Source organism: Malaya genurostris, chromosome 3, assembly GCF_030247185.1.
Source record: "Malaya genurostris strain Urasoe2022 chromosome 3, Malgen_1.1, whole genome shotgun sequence".
NCBI classification, from domain to species: Eukaryota; Metazoa; Arthropoda; class Insecta; order Diptera; family Culicidae; genus Malaya; species Malaya genurostris.
Window position 1 is genome coordinate 269,389,494 of NC_080572.1, and position 21,537 is coordinate 269,411,030.

General features: G+C 36.0%; 1 protein-coding gene across 6 annotated transcripts in view; it reads left to right on the forward strand.

Annotated features, from left to right (window-relative positions):
• The first annotated feature begins 233 nt into the window (after positions 1–233).
• The window catches only part of LOC131439151 (sestrin homolog), a 119,225-nt gene continuing 97,921 nt past the window's right edge, over positions 234–21,537 (forward strand). Inside the window, exons 1-2 of one of the 6 annotated variants that reach the window (XM_058609835.1) lie at positions 235–1,059; positions 18,693–19,159. In XM_058609835.1, the coding sequence (XP_058465818.1) occupies positions 19,109–19,159 (51 nt within the window). In that variant the 5' untranslated portion in view covers positions 235–1,059; positions 18,693–19,108. Of the gene's footprint in view, positions 1,060–18,692; positions 19,160–21,537 lie in introns of all 6 variants that reach the window. The other 5 variants (XM_058609837.1, XM_058609838.1, XM_058609836.1 and 2 more) reach the window with 5 other exon arrangements.

Genomic DNA, 21,537 nt, shown 5'->3' on the forward strand with positions numbered 1-21,537 from the left:
GGCCACAAAGGCGTGTGTGAGTGTGTGTTTTTTTAGTAAACCATACTGCACTACTTGCGAATGCACTTGGAACGACCGGGGTGTGTTGCTTAGTTTCGTTAGCAAGTTAGTATATAACTCCGTTGTGCACTCTCGTTACGTCTGTAGCAGTGAGGGCTATACATATTATACTTCTGCTTACACACTCGCACACAGTGCGGAGGAACGCACTTGCCTTCTATAATGCCCGATAGTCGCCCGGCAGGCAAGCTTAGTCTGCCAGAAGCCGTCACTGAGAACGGATGAGAAATTGGATGGGAAAAATAGCCTTGCTAGTACGGAACAGAGCGCTGATCACAGGCCCGATTTGCTGCCGGTGAAGGATTTTTCTTCGATTTTCAATTTCTTATTCTACCAAAGCTGTTCCTTGGGAGGTTGTACTTTTTTTTGTTGTAAAGCAAGTTTGACTGCACGTGCTGTGGAACTCAGGATATCAAGAAGAGAGGATATTGAACAGCGTCCTGTGTCGTTTTGCGTTAATCCGAGCAGAGAAAACCGATTGGCGAAAAGTGGAAACGGTGGAAAAAAAGTGAAAATTCGTTGGGGAAAATCTACGATAACCTGCCAGTAAAACCAATAAAAAAAAAATAAGGGAAAACGTACCAATTGAAAGTGTTGACAAGGCACAGCTTCTGTGTGTGATATATCTCGGAAGAGTGGTGTTTGTGCTGCGTTTGTTCGGCGACCAGTGATCTCCGGGTCCGTAGGCAACAGTAGCCGGTCGGTCGGTCGGTTCGGTTTGGGTCGGTCAGGTTTTATTATTATTACACTTTATTATAAAGTGTCGGCCCCCATATACGTGACTTTGTGCGGTCGAACGGAGGGGACTGAAAACGGCAAACGGCAAAGAAATTGACCGAGCAGTTTCTTGGAGCAAAGCAAAATAATAATAATAAAAAAAACGAGAAACGTCCCGCTGATATACAAGTCGGTGTGACAAGTGAGACAACAATTGAACCCGAGCTGTTCGGACGAGTGTTGCTTACAAGATAAACTACACAAAGGATTGTCACAACACGCGTAAGTCAGATGTTTATATCCCTACAAAACAAGTGAATAACAATCGTAAATAGATAATGAGTAAATAATAACTGAGATCACTTATATTGGCGGTGAGGTATATGAGGTATACTAAAAAAGGTTTAGTATGAGGGTAATAAACGGCAGTTATAACTGTTTTGAATGATTTGATTTATTAAGAAGCAGTTAAACGAGCAAAATATGTACTAAGAATTTGTATCGAAGCTTTCTGGAGAAGAAATATACAAATTAAACGCTAAATTTATTTTTCGATTATGAGTGCTACATTAAATTTGAATTATTTATATATCTTTGAGGTTATTGCTTTTTTGACAATAAACAACAAATCAAACACAAAACAAAAAATTATGTGATTGTAACTATATAAGATTTACAACTCTGACATGATCTTAAAACTGACACAAATATTGCATTAACCTGCTTCAACGGTTTGTAATCGTAGTTTGACCGAGCAAACAATTTTGATTTCTAGGTCACTTAATCTTAGACCACCGTTCCTTAACCTCCTTGCACTTCTGTTAAACGTGCAATATCACCCACCTATTGCGCAGTCGGCTCCTTAATCGGAAAACTTTTACCAGCCTTTTGACGGAACGTTATTTCGGCTACACACTTCGAAAAAATCCTGTGATAATTGAGCATCATACGGGGTCGTACAAACCAGTTGGGAACTAGTATTACCGAAGAGCCGAGTTTCAACATTACCTACAATAGTTCGAATCATTTTACTGAATCATACGCTGCCTTAAACCACCACAAACAGATTGGGAAAATTCCCCTACATTTATCAATGATCTATCTGTTTTATTGTAAGCTGTTCTCAGAATATGCTCTAGGATTAAACGGCTAAATTGTACACAGCAAAAAATTATGAAATTTACAGCTTACGTAAATCCACTTATGACACAATTCTTAAGAACGTAACTCATAAAATGACTGAATTTCACAACAATGATTTCATAAGTGTCAAACATACGCTGCCTTTCAAGCAGGCGTGTAATTTTGCACGGTTCAGCACTTGAAAATGTGTTAAAATGTCTTGAATAGTTTTCAGATTAACGGTAAAAATGAATCATTTATGTGGCTAGAATATGTCGTTTTCAGAAAACCTAATTTTCCAAAATTTTTCGCTAGGTGTGTGGATTCTATTGGAATTGTATTCGAATAAAGTTTTTTAAAACTGGCAGTATAGACATTTATGTAAATCATCTCACTAGATATATATTGAGTACTAAACCGTAATTAACGGGATTTTAATGAACGGACAAACAAACAAACAAACCTGTTAAAGACGGGATTAACCGGTTTTTTTTTGAATCTAAAAACAACGGAAATTTTCACTAGAATCAAGAAAAAACAACCAGCGATGCCAGATTGTCGCAATGTCCATTTCGTAGATGTTATCTGAAAACGAAAAGTGTAAAAAGCACATAAAGTCTTTTTACCTTTTTTTTATAAGCAAGCTACTGTTTAAAAAGTACGTATTGTGTACTAAATTATGAGCTTGAACTTTATGTTTATGTGGTGATGTCATTTGATTCATTATTTATTCAAATTTTGATATCTTTGCGTGATTAAATGCACAATTGCACATGCCTTGCTAAATCATCAGCTTATAAAAAAGTAAGTTGAAAACTTACTTGAAAATTGATTGGCTTTCAACAGACTTCAAAGTTTCATCAGATTTCTAGCAAATTTAAATTCGTAGATAATTCTAACAATGATTAAGGGGGGAGTAAGGGATAATTTAAATAAAAAACACTTTTTTTGTAATTTTTTCACGGAGAAACACCTTAAACAAATTTATTCAAACTTTTTTTACATGATAAAGCATCATTTAAAGAATATTTAGTTAACTTTCCGTATATTAATATTGCAAAATAAGGCAGTAACCGAACACTCTTTTGAGAATCACGTTGCGCGGTGAACACGATAACTCGGCGTAGAAATCAATCTGAAATCAAAAATGTTTTCAAATTTACTTAAAGTACGAGTTATTTCTCCCCCCTCCGTCGTTCTCAAGCTATTATTTTGTTCGTGGCATATTTAAGTAAAAAACTCGATCTTACGCTAAATTTTCCGTCAATTTTGAGGTAAAAAACTACCATAATATGGAAATAGAATAATTTCAAAAACGTGGGGGAGGGGGAGGCATTTTCTACCAAGAAAATATGTTCCAAATTTGAAAAGAATCGATTCAGTAGATTTTGCAGGATCGTGTCAGGGACTTCTGAAAATTGGTTTTCAGAAAATTGCGTTTAAATGAGCAATATTTCCGAATTTCCGATTGATTTGAAATTTTGACACTATATTTTTCAAATATTGAACTACAATAAAATGTAAAAAAAAAGATTTTTCGAAATTGTCCATCCCTTAACCATCCCCCCCTTCACCCCTTAAAAGGAAAACGTTTTGAAATCCCCGATTGTAAACTGATAAGATCTTTTTAAAAGATATCTGAAGAATTTCCACCGAAGGTTTATTTTAATATAAATTTTAAAGCATCCGTGAAAGATTTGTGCTCTTCGGGAGATATTTTAAGAACACCGGTAACTTCTTACCCCAGTAAACATCAAAATATTCTCTTATCTTATCCGTTTTAAGTTTCAACATTGAAAATCATAGAGCAGTTATCAAAACAGTTCCGAAATTGGTCCAATTTTGAGTAATATTCTGGTAAAGCTTCGGCAGATTCTAGAAGTCTTAGGCTACAATATTTTTATGAAAAAAAAAAGAAAAAGGAAGAAAGATGTCGACTGAAAGACAGACTCATTTCATCGAAAGCCGGTTTTTTGGTATGTTTCCTTTAACTGGGCGCAAAATTAAGATACGTTTAGGTCTTACTAAACCAGTTGAAAATATTGTCAAGAGTACTGATTCGAGCTAAGCCTTCCAGTGCCATCTTATGTTAGAAATTCATTTGGTAGGATATGACTATTCTTATTCGCCTATGGATCCATATATTTGTAGAATTTCTCGGAATCCGTAGATCTACGTTGATCGGACAAAAATGGATGCAACAATCATTTTCTGTTATACACAAACTTTATAGTTCATAGCAGCTTTCCTTAGTTCTTACGAACTAACTTTCGATTTCGATCAATGTAGAATAGTATTGCATAAGTATATGAAATTCTATGTCAACTCTACGCAGTCGATTCGGACAGAGCACCCTCAAGCATTGAATATGAATTCCGTGAAATATGTGATTCAATGAACGTATTTTTGAGTTTTATCTTAAAACTTTTTAATTCAAAATCCTAGTCTAGTTTGTTCTGGTTTCACTAAGCCATAACTATTAGCTATGGACAAACCGTGCAAAACGAGTAAACCTAGGCATATGTAAATGCTGTTGGAAGGCGTAAAAAAAACCTTCTTGATCACCAAAATGCACGACAAAGTCCACTTATGTTTAGTCTTTTAGAGTAAAATTTGAGCTCGAAACAGCCATTTGCTTCGTTGTGACTGTCGATTTTTGTTTTCGTATCATAATGAGTATAAAAAAACGATTCTCGTTCTCTCATAAAACTTTATTTATTGAGAGGCAAAACGACGAAAGGAATAAACAAAAAATTGGATAAATGAGATGAGGCTAGTGCGCCTCCTGATAATACAGTGAAATATTGATTGCGAGAGTTTCGAGGTGATCGAAATTCCAGTTCACAGCGGTAGGGTTTCCGATGTAGTTAAACAAGATGATGTCGACAAATTTATGAAATGGTGTAAGCCTTCCTAGAAGATACTAGCAAGGTCTGGCAGATGAAAAAATGTTCTGCTGCTGGGTGCTGCAAATGCTGATTCCGGGCCAAAAACACAAACGCAAGCGTACATCGGAAACGTGTTTGTTCATACTGGTATTGATTAATATGCAGATGTTCTCTAACTTGGTCTAGCATAGATGAAGAAATGAAATATGAAATATTTCAAAATCAGTTCAAATGAATAAATTTTTAATTTACTCATAAGCTAGGCTTTTGTTATACATAAAAAAAACATGAAAATTTGTGCTGCCCAGGCTTTTGAAACGATCAACTTTGTGATTTCGCACTATATTATTGAAGCTGCTCGAGAGTTATATAGAGCGCTTCCGACAGCTACCCAGAACATTGCTCGAATAGATCATGTGAACTTTGAAGCAGAGGTGGAAATAAACCCATTTTGCGCATGAAAATGTGAATCAAGAATTCCGATTGTGAATCAAAAAACCGAACAGGGTGAGTTGAAAAATTGGGTAACAAAACTTTAGATTATTTTTTAAATTGTATATTACACAGAGTAGCAGCAGAGCTTATGCATACGCGCTCTTTTTATTGCGCTGATACGAATTTTCATTCTCAGAAGACAACCATGCACAGGTGAAGAACTTGTGCTGCTCTCACAAACACTTGTTCGTGCATTTATGTACCGCGGCAGAAATGAATGTACAACGCTTCGTACGTACGAGGTTCGGGTGCTCCAGTTGCATTAGAATAGGCATTACAACCTGTGCTAATTAACCTTCCGATAAGTCCTCGTTCACGATATAACATGTATACAATTTTGTAAGAATAATAATGGCTACATTTTTTAGCAATTGTATTTTCTGAGACTTGTTGAAATACTTTCTTGACGTACGACACAATTGTTAATAATTGGGTTTTCAAAATCGGGGAAAAGTATCTGTAACTATTCAATCGTTCTAAAGCTTTTTCATCTACTTCTTGAAACTAATGGTGCGATCTTGTTCAACACCACCTTAAAGTTTATTTAAAATAGTTTGCGTGGTCGTACATAAAAACTATTCAAATAAAATATGGATTTAAATATAGTAATAACGTTAGTAATTTTAATTATATTAAATTCCTTTTTAAACCTGATAATATCGATAATTAGAATAATTATTTACACTTTAATTAAATTGGATTCCGAAAAATATTTTAATAAACATATATTATCGAACTTAATTCGTCAAGATATAAATATATTGAATTCTATACAATTAGATTAAATTTGTCATCAGTATTCAGTATTCAAAAATCTTTTAGATCTAAAACAACTTGTAGGTTAAATAGTAGGTTCCAAGCGTTTACGTTCAATTATTACAGCAAATGATTTTGAATCTGTTAGATAAAATACATAACATTCAATATGTGGAATAAATGTTATTTTAATTCAAAGTTTTTTTGCCCGGTTCTTGCACTAAAAATGGCTTTAAACGTTTTCTGCTCTGGAAAGCTCAAGTCCGGTTTTTACACACAAAATATTAATTTGTAATCAAAACTTCAACTGGTTTTAACGATAAGTTGGACTCGTCACCCGTTCATATAACGCTCAATAACTTTTTGAATTATGCTATGTTTCGAACAGTATCACACATAATAATTTTTTGATGAAAAGCTTTGGAAATTAATGTTTTCATGTCATTTGAATCACGATGTAAAAATCTAAAATTATAGTGATCTATACCTGCAAAATGGAACTGGTATCGATCGATTTTCACGAACTTAGATTCGAAACAAAGTTATCATTAATAAAATTTCTTTCAGATCCAACTTCCGATTCTGCAATTCCAGAATTATGAGGCTTTTAACATAATTCGGAGGCTTTTAACATAATTATGAGGCTTTTAACATAATTCACTTCTTCGGATCAGAAAAACTCCACCAAAGAAATTGAAACTGGCATATAAATGAACACAAATTTTTGCATCTAATAGGAAACCGATGCCCATACGTAAAAGATTCTGAAGTTAAATTTTTGAACTTTACAGGCAGTGAAACTGTTAACTTCGAAGATACTCTGGAATCAGGGCAGAAAAAATCAAGACCAAATAATCATCAAATCACAATCGCTAGCGGAGACGATCGCTTGTGATTTTTCCCAATAGAGATCTCTAATGATCTAATCATTTTAAGATCAATTGTTCAGTAATCTTTGAATCACATCGATCAAAATCAATACTGATCTTCTGTCAGTAGTACTACTACAGTTGAGCTACTATTATCACTGATTCCAGTAAGATCATATCGATTAGCTTTTAGCATTGTGGAAGAAAATATGAGCAAGATCAGACATGAGTGCCGATTGATTTAAGTCTAAAATCGTTGATCCCGATGGGGAGTGTGAAAATTATAGTGACAATAGCAATCCTACAGGAATTTTAAACCAAGGATAACACGTATCTGTGAGACTTTCAAAATCGTGGAAAATTGCCAATTTCGTATCTTTGGAAAGTTTAGTGATGGGTGGATAAGGAATATCAAACGAGCATGTACATCAATGATTTTTTGTCAATTTATATGCATGAGTGTGCTCAAATTGAGGGAAGTTGTCAATTTGTAACTTTCAGGAATTCTCCTTTACCTGACTTTGTTTTACTTCCAGCTTGTTGATTCTAATGATGACGTTCATGCTTTATTTAGATTAAACCCAGTAAAACGCTATTTGACATGAATTTGATTTATAGAAGTAACAGGAGCGCCGCATTTGAATGGTGCGTTTGATTTGGCGCAGCAAAATACTGCACTCCTGTTACTCTAGTGTATGCTATTTAAGCTAAATAGAGTTTAATCAGCTGCGTAGCACGCTTTGTGATTGGACATGTTTTTCTTATCATTATAATTATTATTTATCGCGGCATGTATGTTACTATTATTAGCTGTTCTACTCCACCACGGTGGTATTACTGAATACATTTCAAATACATCACCCAGCATGGAATTTTGATGCGACCGATGAAATAAACTCACCTAACGAGCCTAAAATGATTGATATAGGATAATCCATATTCGAGAAAATTGAGCGGTAATCAGTTTTGACGTTTACATCACTTATGCCGTTATATCACCGGAAACGTAAGGGACAGATATTTGAACTTCAAACCTGTTTCATGAACACAAAGTAGCATTAAAACTAGCCTAACTTTGTTGAAATGTTGATTCCACAACAGGCAGTAACACTGATAACGATGAAGACATTTTTAAATTCTAAGTAAAACTAAAATTTATCTTATCATTCGTTTCAAAATTCATTCTAATATCAACAATAAATATGGGATATGAAAAGAAAATACTGACTATTTTGATTTGCTGTGAATAAAAAAAATTGCTTGTTTCCACCCCTGCTTTGAAGTGTGCATAATTCCTTGAAAATTAATCCTAATTAAATTCCTATATAGAAACTGTGGGTTATTTATATATAGTCAATTCTATAGAATAAAAAAAAAGAACAAATGATTGAATTTGTCAATGAAAGCGCCGACAAAATGCAAAAAGCATGCGGAATGGAAGGTAGATATGTAAATATAAGCATAAATCAATGGATTAAAATACGACACCGTTGAATATTGATAAATGTTTGGAAACTAGTATTTGATGAATGCGATTAATTACCCGAAACGTAGCAAATTATTCGAATTGGTGCCAAGAAGCCGTATCAAATTTATATTCAACCGATCAGTTTCAAGTGGACTGCTATTGCAACTTAACGCAACAATATCATGAAGTACAGAATATTGTTTTGTACAAGGTTTTAAGAAAGCGATTGGACACTCTGGAAAATATATACACTGAGAAAAAAAAAGTTCCTTTTTATCTGTCGGTTTCTCGAATAATATTGAAGTTTTGGGATTAGTAGATTGCCGGTCCAAGAAAGACACACACTAAATTAAATTTATCAACATACGTCTAAAACTCCAACCAGGATTAGATATCTGATGTTCTTTTAGCTTACACGAACCTCGAACGGCATCACACTCTAATGACAAAGTGTTCTGAACACGGATATCTTTTGAAACACTCATATCTTAAAAGTTTTCGAGCAACACTCGTAATATACGTTAATGGTTTACTTGTTTCTTTCCCAAACATTTAGTTATAGCCGTGATTAGGAAGCTCTGAGTAATTAATTAGATATTTACACTTGCCTTGATTGCACGGAACATTTGTTTTGAACGCAGTGACAGCAACCAAATAGAACAATCAGAAGCTAGATTAGAGATTCATCTCCGATAAAGAAAAAAAACCTTGAAAACTGTGCTGTGTTCTGAATTTTATCCACTGTAATTAAAAAAGTTGTACAGGCCCATAAACTGATAAGTGCGCTGCTTGTTTGGTGATGGGCAAAAATGAATACACAATCAACCGAAATCACAATAATGAAAAGTCCAAACACGTTTTTGCCGTTATCGTGCCGTTTTTTTCGAGAGGTGTAGCTTCAACGTGTTTGCTATTGCCATCCTCCAGTATACGTATGGTAAACTGACCCAGTGCTGAGCAATTGTATCTATCCGATTGAAACAAGCCCGAGTCGCTCGTGGTTTATAGTAATAAAAAATCTGACCCGAATGAGTGCTCGTAGAACAGAATCAAAAAATACAAAATAAAAATATACTGGACTCTGGTTCACGACCCGGCTCGCACTCGAAGCACGAAGAAGAGAAGCAAACTTTTAATCAATTTATTGTACCGATTGTTTTCGAGGTCCGATTTATTAAAGTAATTTGTAATGTGGTGTCCGTGTCGTTCTACATCAGGACCGGACTGAAGAGACGGGTGGGTGGAGTCGTTCTAGGTGATGGAATTGCGCTGGTTCGGGAGAAAATTGGATTTAAAACCGGTTTTTCTCTTCCAAGGAGAAACAACGCTTCACCGGCTTGCGAATTAATCCTTGCCCAGTTTTTTATGTATAGTTTTGACAATGATACCGAGAAACGTTCAAGAACAAAATCCCACGATTCTTGTTTAGATTCGAGTAATTTGTTTGTAACGAAAAAAAAATAGAAATCGCACGGATTATCTTTTCAAATTCTATGTTCTACAATAAATTGTGCTAGATAACAACGAGGCGAATGATACTGCAAGTATGCCGACAACATTAGTTTGAAAGATTGAATTTGACACCACAGATAATTCTCTAATGTTAAGCATGTAGCAGATACAGGTTGGCTTCGAAAAAATCGAACTATACTGTAATCGAAAAGGATAACAAACATTTTAATCATTTTGGAAGCCCATCATAGCTCGCTGCTTCTGACGTAACTAGTTTGTTAGTGTATGGCAAAAACACATTTACTTACCCAGTAATTGATCCATATCATAGGTTTTGACTTTGATTGCATAAGTTTTTCTTTATCTATGCCCACACTTCCGTCAAATTCTCGATCTCAATTGAATTGTTTGTTGTTTATTTTCGATTTCGGTTTATTCTGAATCACCATGACTGAAATTAATGTTAGTGTTCAGAATATAATTCACATCGGTTCAATGAATGCAGTCTCTTTAATCGGTTTAATTTGATTTTGTGTGTAAAGGTCGCCATCCCCTAAGTGTAGCGTTTCTTTATAGAAAAGATTTAGAATTGCTGGTAAACCATATTATTTGATTATACATATGTCATTCGACTCAGCTTGATGAGATCGAAACATTTGGAAGCTACTATTCAGTCATTAAACCGGAGATACAATCGAAGAAATGACGTAACCGACAAGCCGCAATTTGTTTCTATTCGCTAAATTTTCTCGAAAGTGGATTGATCGATTTCAACAGTCTTAGGCTCTTTTGAAAGATGCCATCAGTAATCTGTGGATCAAGTTCGAAGAACTAATGGCTGACTCTTCCTGCTTCGGAGATATAATCGTATAAGTGACGTAACCGACAAACCGGACAAATGGTTCCTAGGTTTTTCCTATTTTTCAATACCATGTTTATAAAAAATTTTATCTTTCGCTTCAAAATAAGCTTCAGTTTCAGCGATGACCTCCTCATTTGAGCCAAATCTTTTTCCCTGGAGCATTTTTTTAAGATCAGCAAAGAGTCAGTAGTCACTGGGGGGTGGGGAAGCAGATCAAAGCCCAATTCGTTCAATTTCGCCATTATTTTCATCGACTTGTGGCAGGGTGCATTGCAGCAATCGCGGCACCCACATGGAAAACCTTTTTCATGCTCAATTTTTCATGAAGGAGAGTAAATACACTTCCATATGATATCTGTGTCATCTCAGCAATCTCACGGAGTTTCACTTCACGATCTTTCATTATAATTTTTGTCACTTCACTCACATTTTCCGGTGTAACGGTTTCCACAGGTCTACCCGAGCGTTCCGCGTCATTTGTGTCGGTACGACCACGTTTAAACTCGGCGAACCACCGGCAAATCGTTGCTTTTGATGGACAAGAGTCCGGATAACATTTTTCAATCCATTGTTTCGCTTGCACGGTGTTTTTACCCATTAAAAATATTGTTTTATCAAAACACGAAACTCAGTTTTTCCATTTTTTAAACAAACTACAAAACGACTTTACTCCAACCTCGATAACTCAGCTGTTTCTGGTCGGATCGACTTAAAATTTTGACCCGTTTCAAGCAAAGGTTAGTACTCTAGAAAGACGTGGTTACTGGTTTACTACGAGCGCCATCTCTGCTTTAGTCTCGGGACTTATTGATCCATGTGTTGCATGTACTGCTCAGTGCAAACTTAAACAGTTCAACTTGAACCGCTAAGCAGTGTTCGAGTTAAGTCTGCACTGAGCAGTTCAATTTGAACTGCTCTGCACTTACAAGTCTAAGACGAAACGTAAAGAAAAGGAAATGTCCTAGGATCTACCATTGGGTTATTCGATAAGTTTCCACAGCAAATGGCGAACCCATTCGATTTCGGTAATGCAATCATATAAGTGGCATATCCGACTTACCATTTGGCAGAAAGGGTCATTTTGTCAAATCATACTGTTGTCTTACGATTTATTTTATTTTGGAGTTAACACCCGGTTTGTTCACCTGAAATTTTACATGCTCAGGGACGGGTACAGCGCAGTATACCTGGGTTCGAATCTCAACCCCGCACATTGAGTCAGAAAACTTTTCTGGCCCGAAGAGAAAAACTTTCCTGGCCAGGTTAAAGCCTCTATAATGGAAACAAACAACAAAATTTTACATGCTCAGAATAATGGGCGAAATCATTTCCTTATTTGTTCTTTTGACAGACGTTCTCGATTAGAATATTACTAGCACTGAATATTCCACAATATTACGTATCATCTGCGGCCGCATTTAATGAGAATACCCAGGTAACCAGTAAGCACTAACAATGGCATTAAAATAGCCTTTAATGAGCACCAACAATGCTTATAGCTCTATATCTGCAATCTGACGGCTCATCAGTTGGAAATCAATCAGAATTCAGCTGTCAGAATGCGCACAAACCATAAATAAGCATTATCTATGAATAGCCGTATGTTTTGCCAAAGTCGGCCCTAATTCAGTCTCAAGTGCGATTGAAATGCGAATTAGCGATTATTTGCTGTCATAATGCGGCATTAGTATGTGCTTATTGGTTACCGGGGTAATACCATTTAATTTCACTCTATTAAAAATTTCTTCATCGTTTCACCAACAACACCACGAAATAGTAACAGACACAGATGCTATTATTTTGGTAAGCTTTTTGAAACCTTCATCACTGTTTCTGTTCTTATGTCGTTTTCGCTTGATGCCAAACCTAACCCTAGTTGCTGTCAAACCCTAGCTAGTTTCGAACCTAGTTTTTAAGTTGTTGAACTGAAAATCGAGTCAGTTTCGAGCCTGGTTTTTATATCAAGTATGCTCAAACCGCCGTTGCTAAGTGCGAAACCAACACAGCGACAAACCGACTAAAATAATAATAAATCGTTAAACACAATTACGGTTTCATTTATCGTAACAATCTGCTTCTGGTAGGAGAGGACAGACTATCATACAACCTTCATAGGGTCTGTTGCTGACGATATCCAGCCAGCAACTGGCACCAGTAGAGAAGGTTACAAGCGATTATAAATATACTCTCCTACTCAGTGCTTAAGCGGAAAATAGGTATAGAGCCAGAAGACTAATGTTTGATGAACAGAGAAGATGTTTGGATGTATGGTACCGGTCGTGAGACAGCCAGGATGTAGACCATGTTCGATGTACGTTCTCTCATACCTAGCCGTGTTTAAGAGCTGTGTCTATCACAAGGCTTAGGGTTTCGAAATGGTAGCGCGGAATGTATAAGAACGCAGTCCTGTCCTGTCTCTGAGTGTATCTTATTCCAAGAAATCATCTTTTCTGTAAGTCTTTCATTCATTTGGCTTCTCCAATATATATTTCCATCCCGTCATTGCAAAAAATGAACTTAGTTATGGCGACTTTAAGTCAAACCAACTAAAAAATTCTTAAATCATTGAGAAAAAAGTCGGCGAAGAAGTATTTTCGAGGAAGGCGTTTTAGAAATCATGATTTGTGGTGCCCACTGTATCACATCGCAGAATTATCAGAAAATCAATGCAACACAGTTGTAGTCATGCGTGTACCCAGAAATTTTTTTCGATGGGTGTTTCAGAACATGTTGATCAATTTCTATACAAATGGAATATTTATATAATTACTTGAAAAATTTTTGATTATAAGGTCGTTTGTTGAAAATTATTAATTTTATTCAAAGAGAAATGTTTTTGTAATCATTTTTTGAGTTGTACATATAATAGTAACCAGAGATTGTTTTCAAACACAAAGTCAAATTTAAATCGTTATCAAGACTGGCCCTTTTGTATCAAATTGGACTACGGAATCAAATCCTGTCCTTCTCAAAGAAACATCTCGAACCATTTCTAAAAAAATCCAAACAAAGTTATTTACCATGCGGCGTGTGCGAACCGATTTAAGCTGTATTATTCAAACGTCACATCGCCGTGAGAGAGTGTTTTCAGCACAAGTTACAGCTGGGGGTAATAAACCCATTTCAAGTATGGTCTTCAGAGTGTCGAATTATAATGTTTCGTTAATTATTCGGCAGTCAATCGATGAACAAACTTTGTATTGAGAATCGTATGTTTCTCGTTTTTTTTTCTTCAGAACTTGGGACAGGGACATAATGGGAACAAGATACTCATGGGATCAACATCGTCGACGCTGAGAGATAACGAGACCCGGCTCGGTGGCAAACATGTGCGGTAAACAACATTGCTCCACACAAAGCCGGTTAACATCACCGCCGTGGCTCGTTTCCCGAACTATACGGAGTGGTCAACTAAGCCTGTATACGTCCCTCAAGAGAGTTACACACGAGTTGTTTCGATCATTCGAACCATTTCGATCGAAAGAAAAAGAGCAAAGTTTAAAAATAATTTGGCACAACCAAAGAAAACACGAAAGGTGCGATGGGTAACATTTCGACAGTCTTCGTTGATTCTTAGATATGGTGAAGATGTTGGAAAAACGTTCGACGGTAGTGGTGTGTTGCTGCTATTTCTGATAGGTACCTTATCAAAGTGGCATGAGTTTGTTTTGCTCGATTTTGCTGCCTCTGTGAGATCGACGTGATTGTTAATTTCGAGCTCAACCTAGACCGACCGGCTGTTGTTCAGTCAGCTCCGACCGTCCAATTATGATAGGATTATTCCAATCATGAAATGATTTGTTCGATTAGATTTGATTGAATTTGTTAACCTTATCAATTATCATTCCAGTATCAGATGATTATGCAGTATCAGATCCTAGAATGGCTGTATGAGATTCCAATTAGCACTGGAAGGCCATTCGGAAGAACTAGTCTGCTGTGCGAACTAGTCTGGATCTGTGCAAATCTTAATGAATAAAACTAAAAAACAATTTAAGACACGTTTATTTTTACTGGCCCGGTGTTTTGTTTAAGTCGAAATGCTTGCTTTGAATCTGCAGATGCATATTTCTGGCCAGATCAACAGTTTCCTGTGGTCAGATTTCACTCTTATCAGAGAAAGTACCTGAAATTCATCGTGATATATAATTTTCGACCATAATTGTTAAATCTCTTGCGTAACTCGAATAGCGCAGTTTTGACAAGTGACTAGTAATATATTTAAGATCAGCTTAAAACAAGTTATTACTAGTGGTCGTTTCGTTGCCAGGACATAGAAGAATAACTTGTCTTTACTCAACATGAAAATGAACTATGACAAGTAAATTTGTTACAACTTATCACCAACAACTTATTTGAAATTACAAATTGATACTATGAAACACAAATTTTACAACGAACTTTAAATTGTCGAGTGAAATTCAATTCTAGTCAAATGTTTTCAGTACCGAAGACGAATTCATTCTAGTAAAATGTTGCGAAACCACTAATGTTGCAATATTTCTGTGCTTTTTCTAGTAGTCTAACCAATCACGATAATCTCGTCATCTAATTCAAATAGTTTTGATACCCCCTTTGATAGCATTAAAGGGTGTAACGATCAAACGGGAGCGGGTCATTTCGCCGAACACCAATTCGCCGAAAGTCGTATCGCCAAATAGATCATTTCACCGAGAGGGTCATTTAGCCAAAACGATCATTTCGCCGCAAGGGTAATTTCGAACACATCATATAATTATTTTTTTCTCTTGGATAATTGATGTGGCGCAACCACATAACCGAAGTCAAGATAGCTCGGCGGCACATACGGCACATTTCTCAAACAAACCTGTAACCGCCTCGTTTGTCCGGTCTACTTAAAGTTTGGTTTCTTTGCTTTAGTTTAGTCGGACTGCAAACGAATCAAAACGATGTGGCCAAGCCGCATTAGATAGTTTTTCATTTTCACTCAGTAAACGAAAAATATCGAGGCAAATGCTTTGAAGCTCTGTAGCTAATAAAGTCAAAAAATTTTCCCTGGAACTCCATTCTGAGGTTCATGAATCAATCTTTATTCAAGAAGTACAATTGTGGGTTAACGAAATGGGTGTTAACGCTATAATTTTTCATTTGTATTTATTTTAAATCAATTTCAGTAACAACAATAAGACAATCGCAGGATTCGGCGAAATGACCCTTTCGGCGAAATGGCTCTTGGTGAAATGGGATTCGGCGAAGAGGCCCATTTGGCGAAATAAACTTTCGGCGTAATGGCTTTCGGCGAAACGGCTTTCGGCGAAATGGTCCTGACCCGATCAAACATTAATCTATTTCAATTTCTTTCATCTTAATGATTTCAACATGTCTACTAATTCGTTTCAACGCTCAAGAGAAGCAACGAAATTTGATTACGTGACATAGGATGCTCCAGATGAAGCAGATTTTAAGCAGCTTTTTAGTCAGCAATATTACACGGCAACTGGAAGGTGGCAAAGATTTAGATGACGTTGATGAACACATTATACCACCGAAGTTAGCAAAAATATATCATGTGTGGTAGGTAATCTGTTCCTGTTACATTTACATCGTGATTGGGACCATCATCCAGGAAATTTCTGTAAAGCAGTACATGAAAAAATATCTATTTCCTTCCATTAAGCGACACATTTTTGTCTTTCTATTTTGGCTGGATTCGGCATCTTGCCATTACAGAAGAAGGCCATACAGTGGTATGCCGCGAACAACGTGTCCAAGGACATGAATTCTTTTAAAACGTCAGAGCTTTGCCAGATTAAGAAATATGGGGTCATATTCAAGCAAAGATGGTATTCTAAGGAGACACGAAAAAAGTTGTCAGCGAGATTCAGCTCAAGGCAGACTGGCGCATTCATTGGAAAATAAGCTGAAATTTATTCGGTGCGAATTGAGCTTGAAGAGGAAACATGATATATTTTTTAATAAGTTTGACTAATTAATATGTACTCCTTTTCAGTGATAGCATTTCACTAGAGTGATAAGCCAGCGTGTAAGTTTCTTGCCTACACTGAGGAAGCAGCCGGCGACCACCGCGTACAGAAGAAAGCGCACTTATTCTCAGTGTCGAATTGATAGACTTTGAGTGTGTGCTTGTTTATAGAAAGAAGTTGGTTCGAGCGAGCATTAGTCACTCTCACACGCTCAGTGATATAACCGAAAACTTATGTGAAACTATGAAAATCTTTCCACAACAAGGAAAAACTAAATTTCAACGATAAACTGCGCTAAATATGCGTGCCCCATGCTTCTCTTATGCGAACCGTACTCCAGAGTGATCACCGGCATGCACGCTTCGATGAAAATATCTGTGTTCACCTCAGAGAATTTTAGAGCCCTGCTCTATCAATTTGGTGTGATCCAGTGCTAGAGGTGAAAGAAAATAAACACACGTTTTAATTTTTTTTGCATATCTGTTTATTAATCTTATTTTTGTGTGTTACATCAACGCTTTACATTTACATATTGTTTTGACCCTTTGGCCTTTTATCTTTGTTGTTCAAACGATTCGTTATTAATTATATGTGTTTAGTTACTCTTGTTTTACATACTAATGTTCAATCATAACATGCGCTCTCATGATTCTTGCACACTTTATATAAAAATGGTGTATATGTAGAAAAGATAAGAACTCTCGTTGCTGTTGTCAGTGCGAGGAAAGAAAATGCAGTTGCTCTTCTTCACATTGAGAAGATCTCTGCTCTTTTTGACATATTTTTGGATCGTTTCGGTCTTTAAAATTAATTATTCTAAAACACGAAGCAATCAGTTTGTTGTAGCGTTTAAATAAATATACTTATTGCTTCTTGGCTTTCATTACCAATATCGTCTGAGGGCCGATTGCTTCAGATATCGTTCATCAATTGGAATTACCCTGGAATTCGAAAATATTCTTGTGCATTTTTTACGTAAAAAAGGTTAAAGTAAAGGTCATGTATCATTCTAATAAATCAAAATTGATGTACGCTTAACATCGAAATTTTCATATTCAGCACTTATAACATTATTGTTTGCTTCGTGTCCGTAGGAAAAAGTTCTGTGTTGTTGCTTGAACTGCACAAACAACAAACTACTTGCTTTATTTAATCGAATTTTTGACACTCCATTTACGTCGAGAAGTATTTTCTTGTTTAGGAATATTTCAAATTGATTTATTGCTGATAAAAAAAACCATAAAGTTTTAAATCGATCGTTATTGACCTTGATCGCAGAAGCTTCGGGGCTGGTGCCTTTGATTCGATATGTTTTTTTGGTTCATCACAACAGCTTGTTTTTTTTTCTCTTTTTTATCATCCCGACTAATGTCGTTTTCGTTTTTAAATTGCACTACACTGGTGTAGCGAAAACTGCACTGAAACCGTTCGTTTTTACCAATTGCACTACACCAGTGCTACACTTTTTCTGCACCGATACCACTGGTGTAGCACTCATCAAAAGTTTGGTGTAGCTCTGTGCAATGGAATCGTTCATTGTAGTCAATGGTTACTGTTTATGTTTTCGTCATTTGTGTTCGTTTATTGATGCCTCAGTGTAGCACTGCACCGGTGTATTGCAAATTAAAAACGAAAACGCCATAAGACTTTTGACTGTAAAAAACATCAGTTGTCTTTGATCGTGGTGAATGAAATATGCTTTTCAGAGTTGTTGACTGAAAGGATTTCTGGTTGATCATATCTAAGCAAATAAATAATCTAAAAATGTAGGTAAATTCACAGCAAAACAACAACAACGTTGTTTATCTTAATTACTTACCCAACCCCTTCTCATGCCCGCTCTCTTTCTGGTGTGAATAAAGAACAGATCATACGCTACAGTTATACGTCGTCGGTTATACACTAGTGCGCTACTATCAACTTACATTTATCTGTCAACGCCAGTCCCCGGTTTCGGGGTGATGAATAAACCGCTGTTGTGAAGGGGTTTGTCATCGCGAAAATTGTTTATCTAACCCAATTGTAACATCATATTCGTATGTCTATTTCTGTCCACAGGCTTTATCGGAGGCAGCCGGTTATTATTACGTTCCTGTTTTGCAGTTGGCCGAGATTGTTTGCTGCAACTTTACGAAAACAAAGTCCCCGCCCCGTTGCCGATTCTATCCACGAGCTGGTAATTGAGTGATTTAAGTCGCGACGGCGAGGGAGAAAAAAAAACTCGCGAAAACAACAAAATTATCCCGCGTGTGTTTGTGAATGCACGCGCTCTACTCTAGTGGAAGGTGAATGAACGCGAACGGTTGAAAACAACTTGTAATGATAAAGTAGGCATCCTCAATTAAAAGTGAATAGAATCTATGACCGTGGAACGTAAATCAGTGGATAAAAAGCGCAATCTATTTTGCTGATTGACTCTGAGGATTACCGCCGGATCCAACATTCGCCTGCCATCGTTCGAGAGAAACCTTCCCATGTACTCAATGGTGGACTGCTACAACGGTATGGGTCAGCTGGGGCAAGAGGTAGGTACTCTGTGTTCTGTTTTCAACAGATCATTGTTTCTTTTTGTTTGTATCATGCGAAAGGCACACGTTTTCCGATAAGAAAGGGTTTGACCGAATCTCGTTCGGCTCATGGGCTAGAAGCTGCCGGAGCTCAGCATGTCCTTTGGCCCGTTCAAGAAAGTGTCTCTTCACAACAAGGTTCACGTCCTCTTCTGCAGAGCACAAAGCACAAAGAGACTGCCAACAACAAATGACTCATCCAGTCGATCGAAGAGAAAGGGACCGAACAACTTTTTGTTGTGTTGTTCCATTCAGGATAGATAATCATGCGATAATAAAAGAAAAGGTTTGTCGTTATCAATGCAATAAAGCTGTTGCCATGAGGAACTGAATGTTCGACGGTTATTTTCGGCTGTAGACTCTGGTTGAAGGAATGATGGCGGCAGATTGGACGATAAGAAGCTTTAATATCCTAATTGACTAAATCTCATTTCAAAATGTCTCTTCTAAGCCTTGTTTAGTATTGCAATCGACAACTTTTTATTCGTTTATGTTTCCCTTGATCATGGTATCTGTTTCTATTTCTATTATTAGGGTCACTGTAGGGATATTCTACGTTCCATGATTGTTTTACGCTCACTAAAGATTTTGAGTGAAGAAATTTAAGTCATGGAAATGAAGTAAGAGTGGAAATTGGAGATCATTTTTAGGTATTTATTTTTAATATTAATAAATACTTGAAGAAGTCTTCAGTGTTACATTATAAATCTAGCATTGAAACAGTTTAAACACTCCACAAACGCCTGCTGGAAACCACTATAAGATCATGTTTCAACCAAGTGGACCATGCTTCATAAAATTTATAAACCAAAATAAAATATCAGCATAAACCTGCGTTAAATCTATTCAAAATGATTAAAAACTGTCATTTTGATATTTTTTCCTTGAATTTATGTGTGTGATTTGGTTTTTTTGAATGATTCCATAGCACAAAAAAATCTAGAATACAATATTTATGACCTTGAGGCATTCTCTGAATACGAAAAATCTTGGCGCTTCATTTTTTATCGTGGATGTATAAATAAAAGTTATAATTAGAACTAATCACCTTAAAATAAATGCGGCTTTTGCAAATTAATTGTTGGAATTCGTAGTAATTTTGGTATGAAACAGTGTCGTTGCGTTAAAAGTTGTGCAGGAATTAATATTTCTTTAGTTTTCCAATTTGAAACTTATTAGTGGTCCATAAATGCTATAGAAGAACATCAAAATGGCGGCCAGGAAATTTTCCTTAAAACGAATTGCTAAAAAATAGTAAATATATCATTATTGTATTTTAAATCCATAAAATTTCCTATCAGTGGAGCTCCATAATTCTTCCAATGAATTGAATTGACAATAATGTTTTAAAAAGGAAGTTTGAAAGCAATATTGACACTAAGCATTTTTAAATTCTAGCACTAGTTATTTTATTTTAAATTAGTTGCAATACACTTAAAAAAACAATAATAAGACTAAAAATTTGCTAAATCGTTAGTGTTTACAATCGGTTCAAAAAAAGCTTCGCAAACAATTTAAAAACAATTATATTACATGCCAGAAGAAACATTGATTATAACTGCCATAGAACAGGTAGCTAATTATGAATCAATTCCATAACATTTATGATTAAAAGATTAAAAGATCTACAGTCATTCGAATTGTTATTTGGATATTTCGTCGTCGTAAATAAATGATTACATTATTTAATCATTATTCGATCTGGAAAACATCTGTATTTTGGAGATGATTTTCAACTGAAATAGAAGTTCCAATCGTTGTTGGGATTGTTGTCTATGATATAAAACTTATGTTTTTATTTCAAAAATGGTCAATTAGTGGGAATTTTTACTCCAGTACATATCTACTTTGTACAAGCAGAGAATATATATTCCAGCCATAGTGGTATGTATGAATAATCTTTTTCTGGAAATCTCATCCTATTTTCACGTTTTCGAAGTTTTATATCAGTTTTCAAAGAGAAAACTGATTGGAAAAGGCTGACGGATGGAGCAATCTAGAAATAAAAATTTGCGAAAAAGTTACCGCAGAGATGGCACTCCAGCAGGAAATTTTTCCTTTGCGGGGAATTCGTTTTTTTCATAATTTACCCTGCAATGTGTGTTTTTTTCATAGTAAATAAATCGAGAAAATGGATATTTCATGAGGATACGCCTTTTTTGAAAATTAGTCTGGATTCACATATCTCATATATCTAATGGCGTTTTCGTTTTTGATTTGCACTACACCGGTGCAGTGCTACACTGAGGCATGAATAAACGAACAAAAATGACGAAAACATAAACAGTAACCATTGACTACAATAAACGATTCCATTGCACAGAGCTACACCAAAC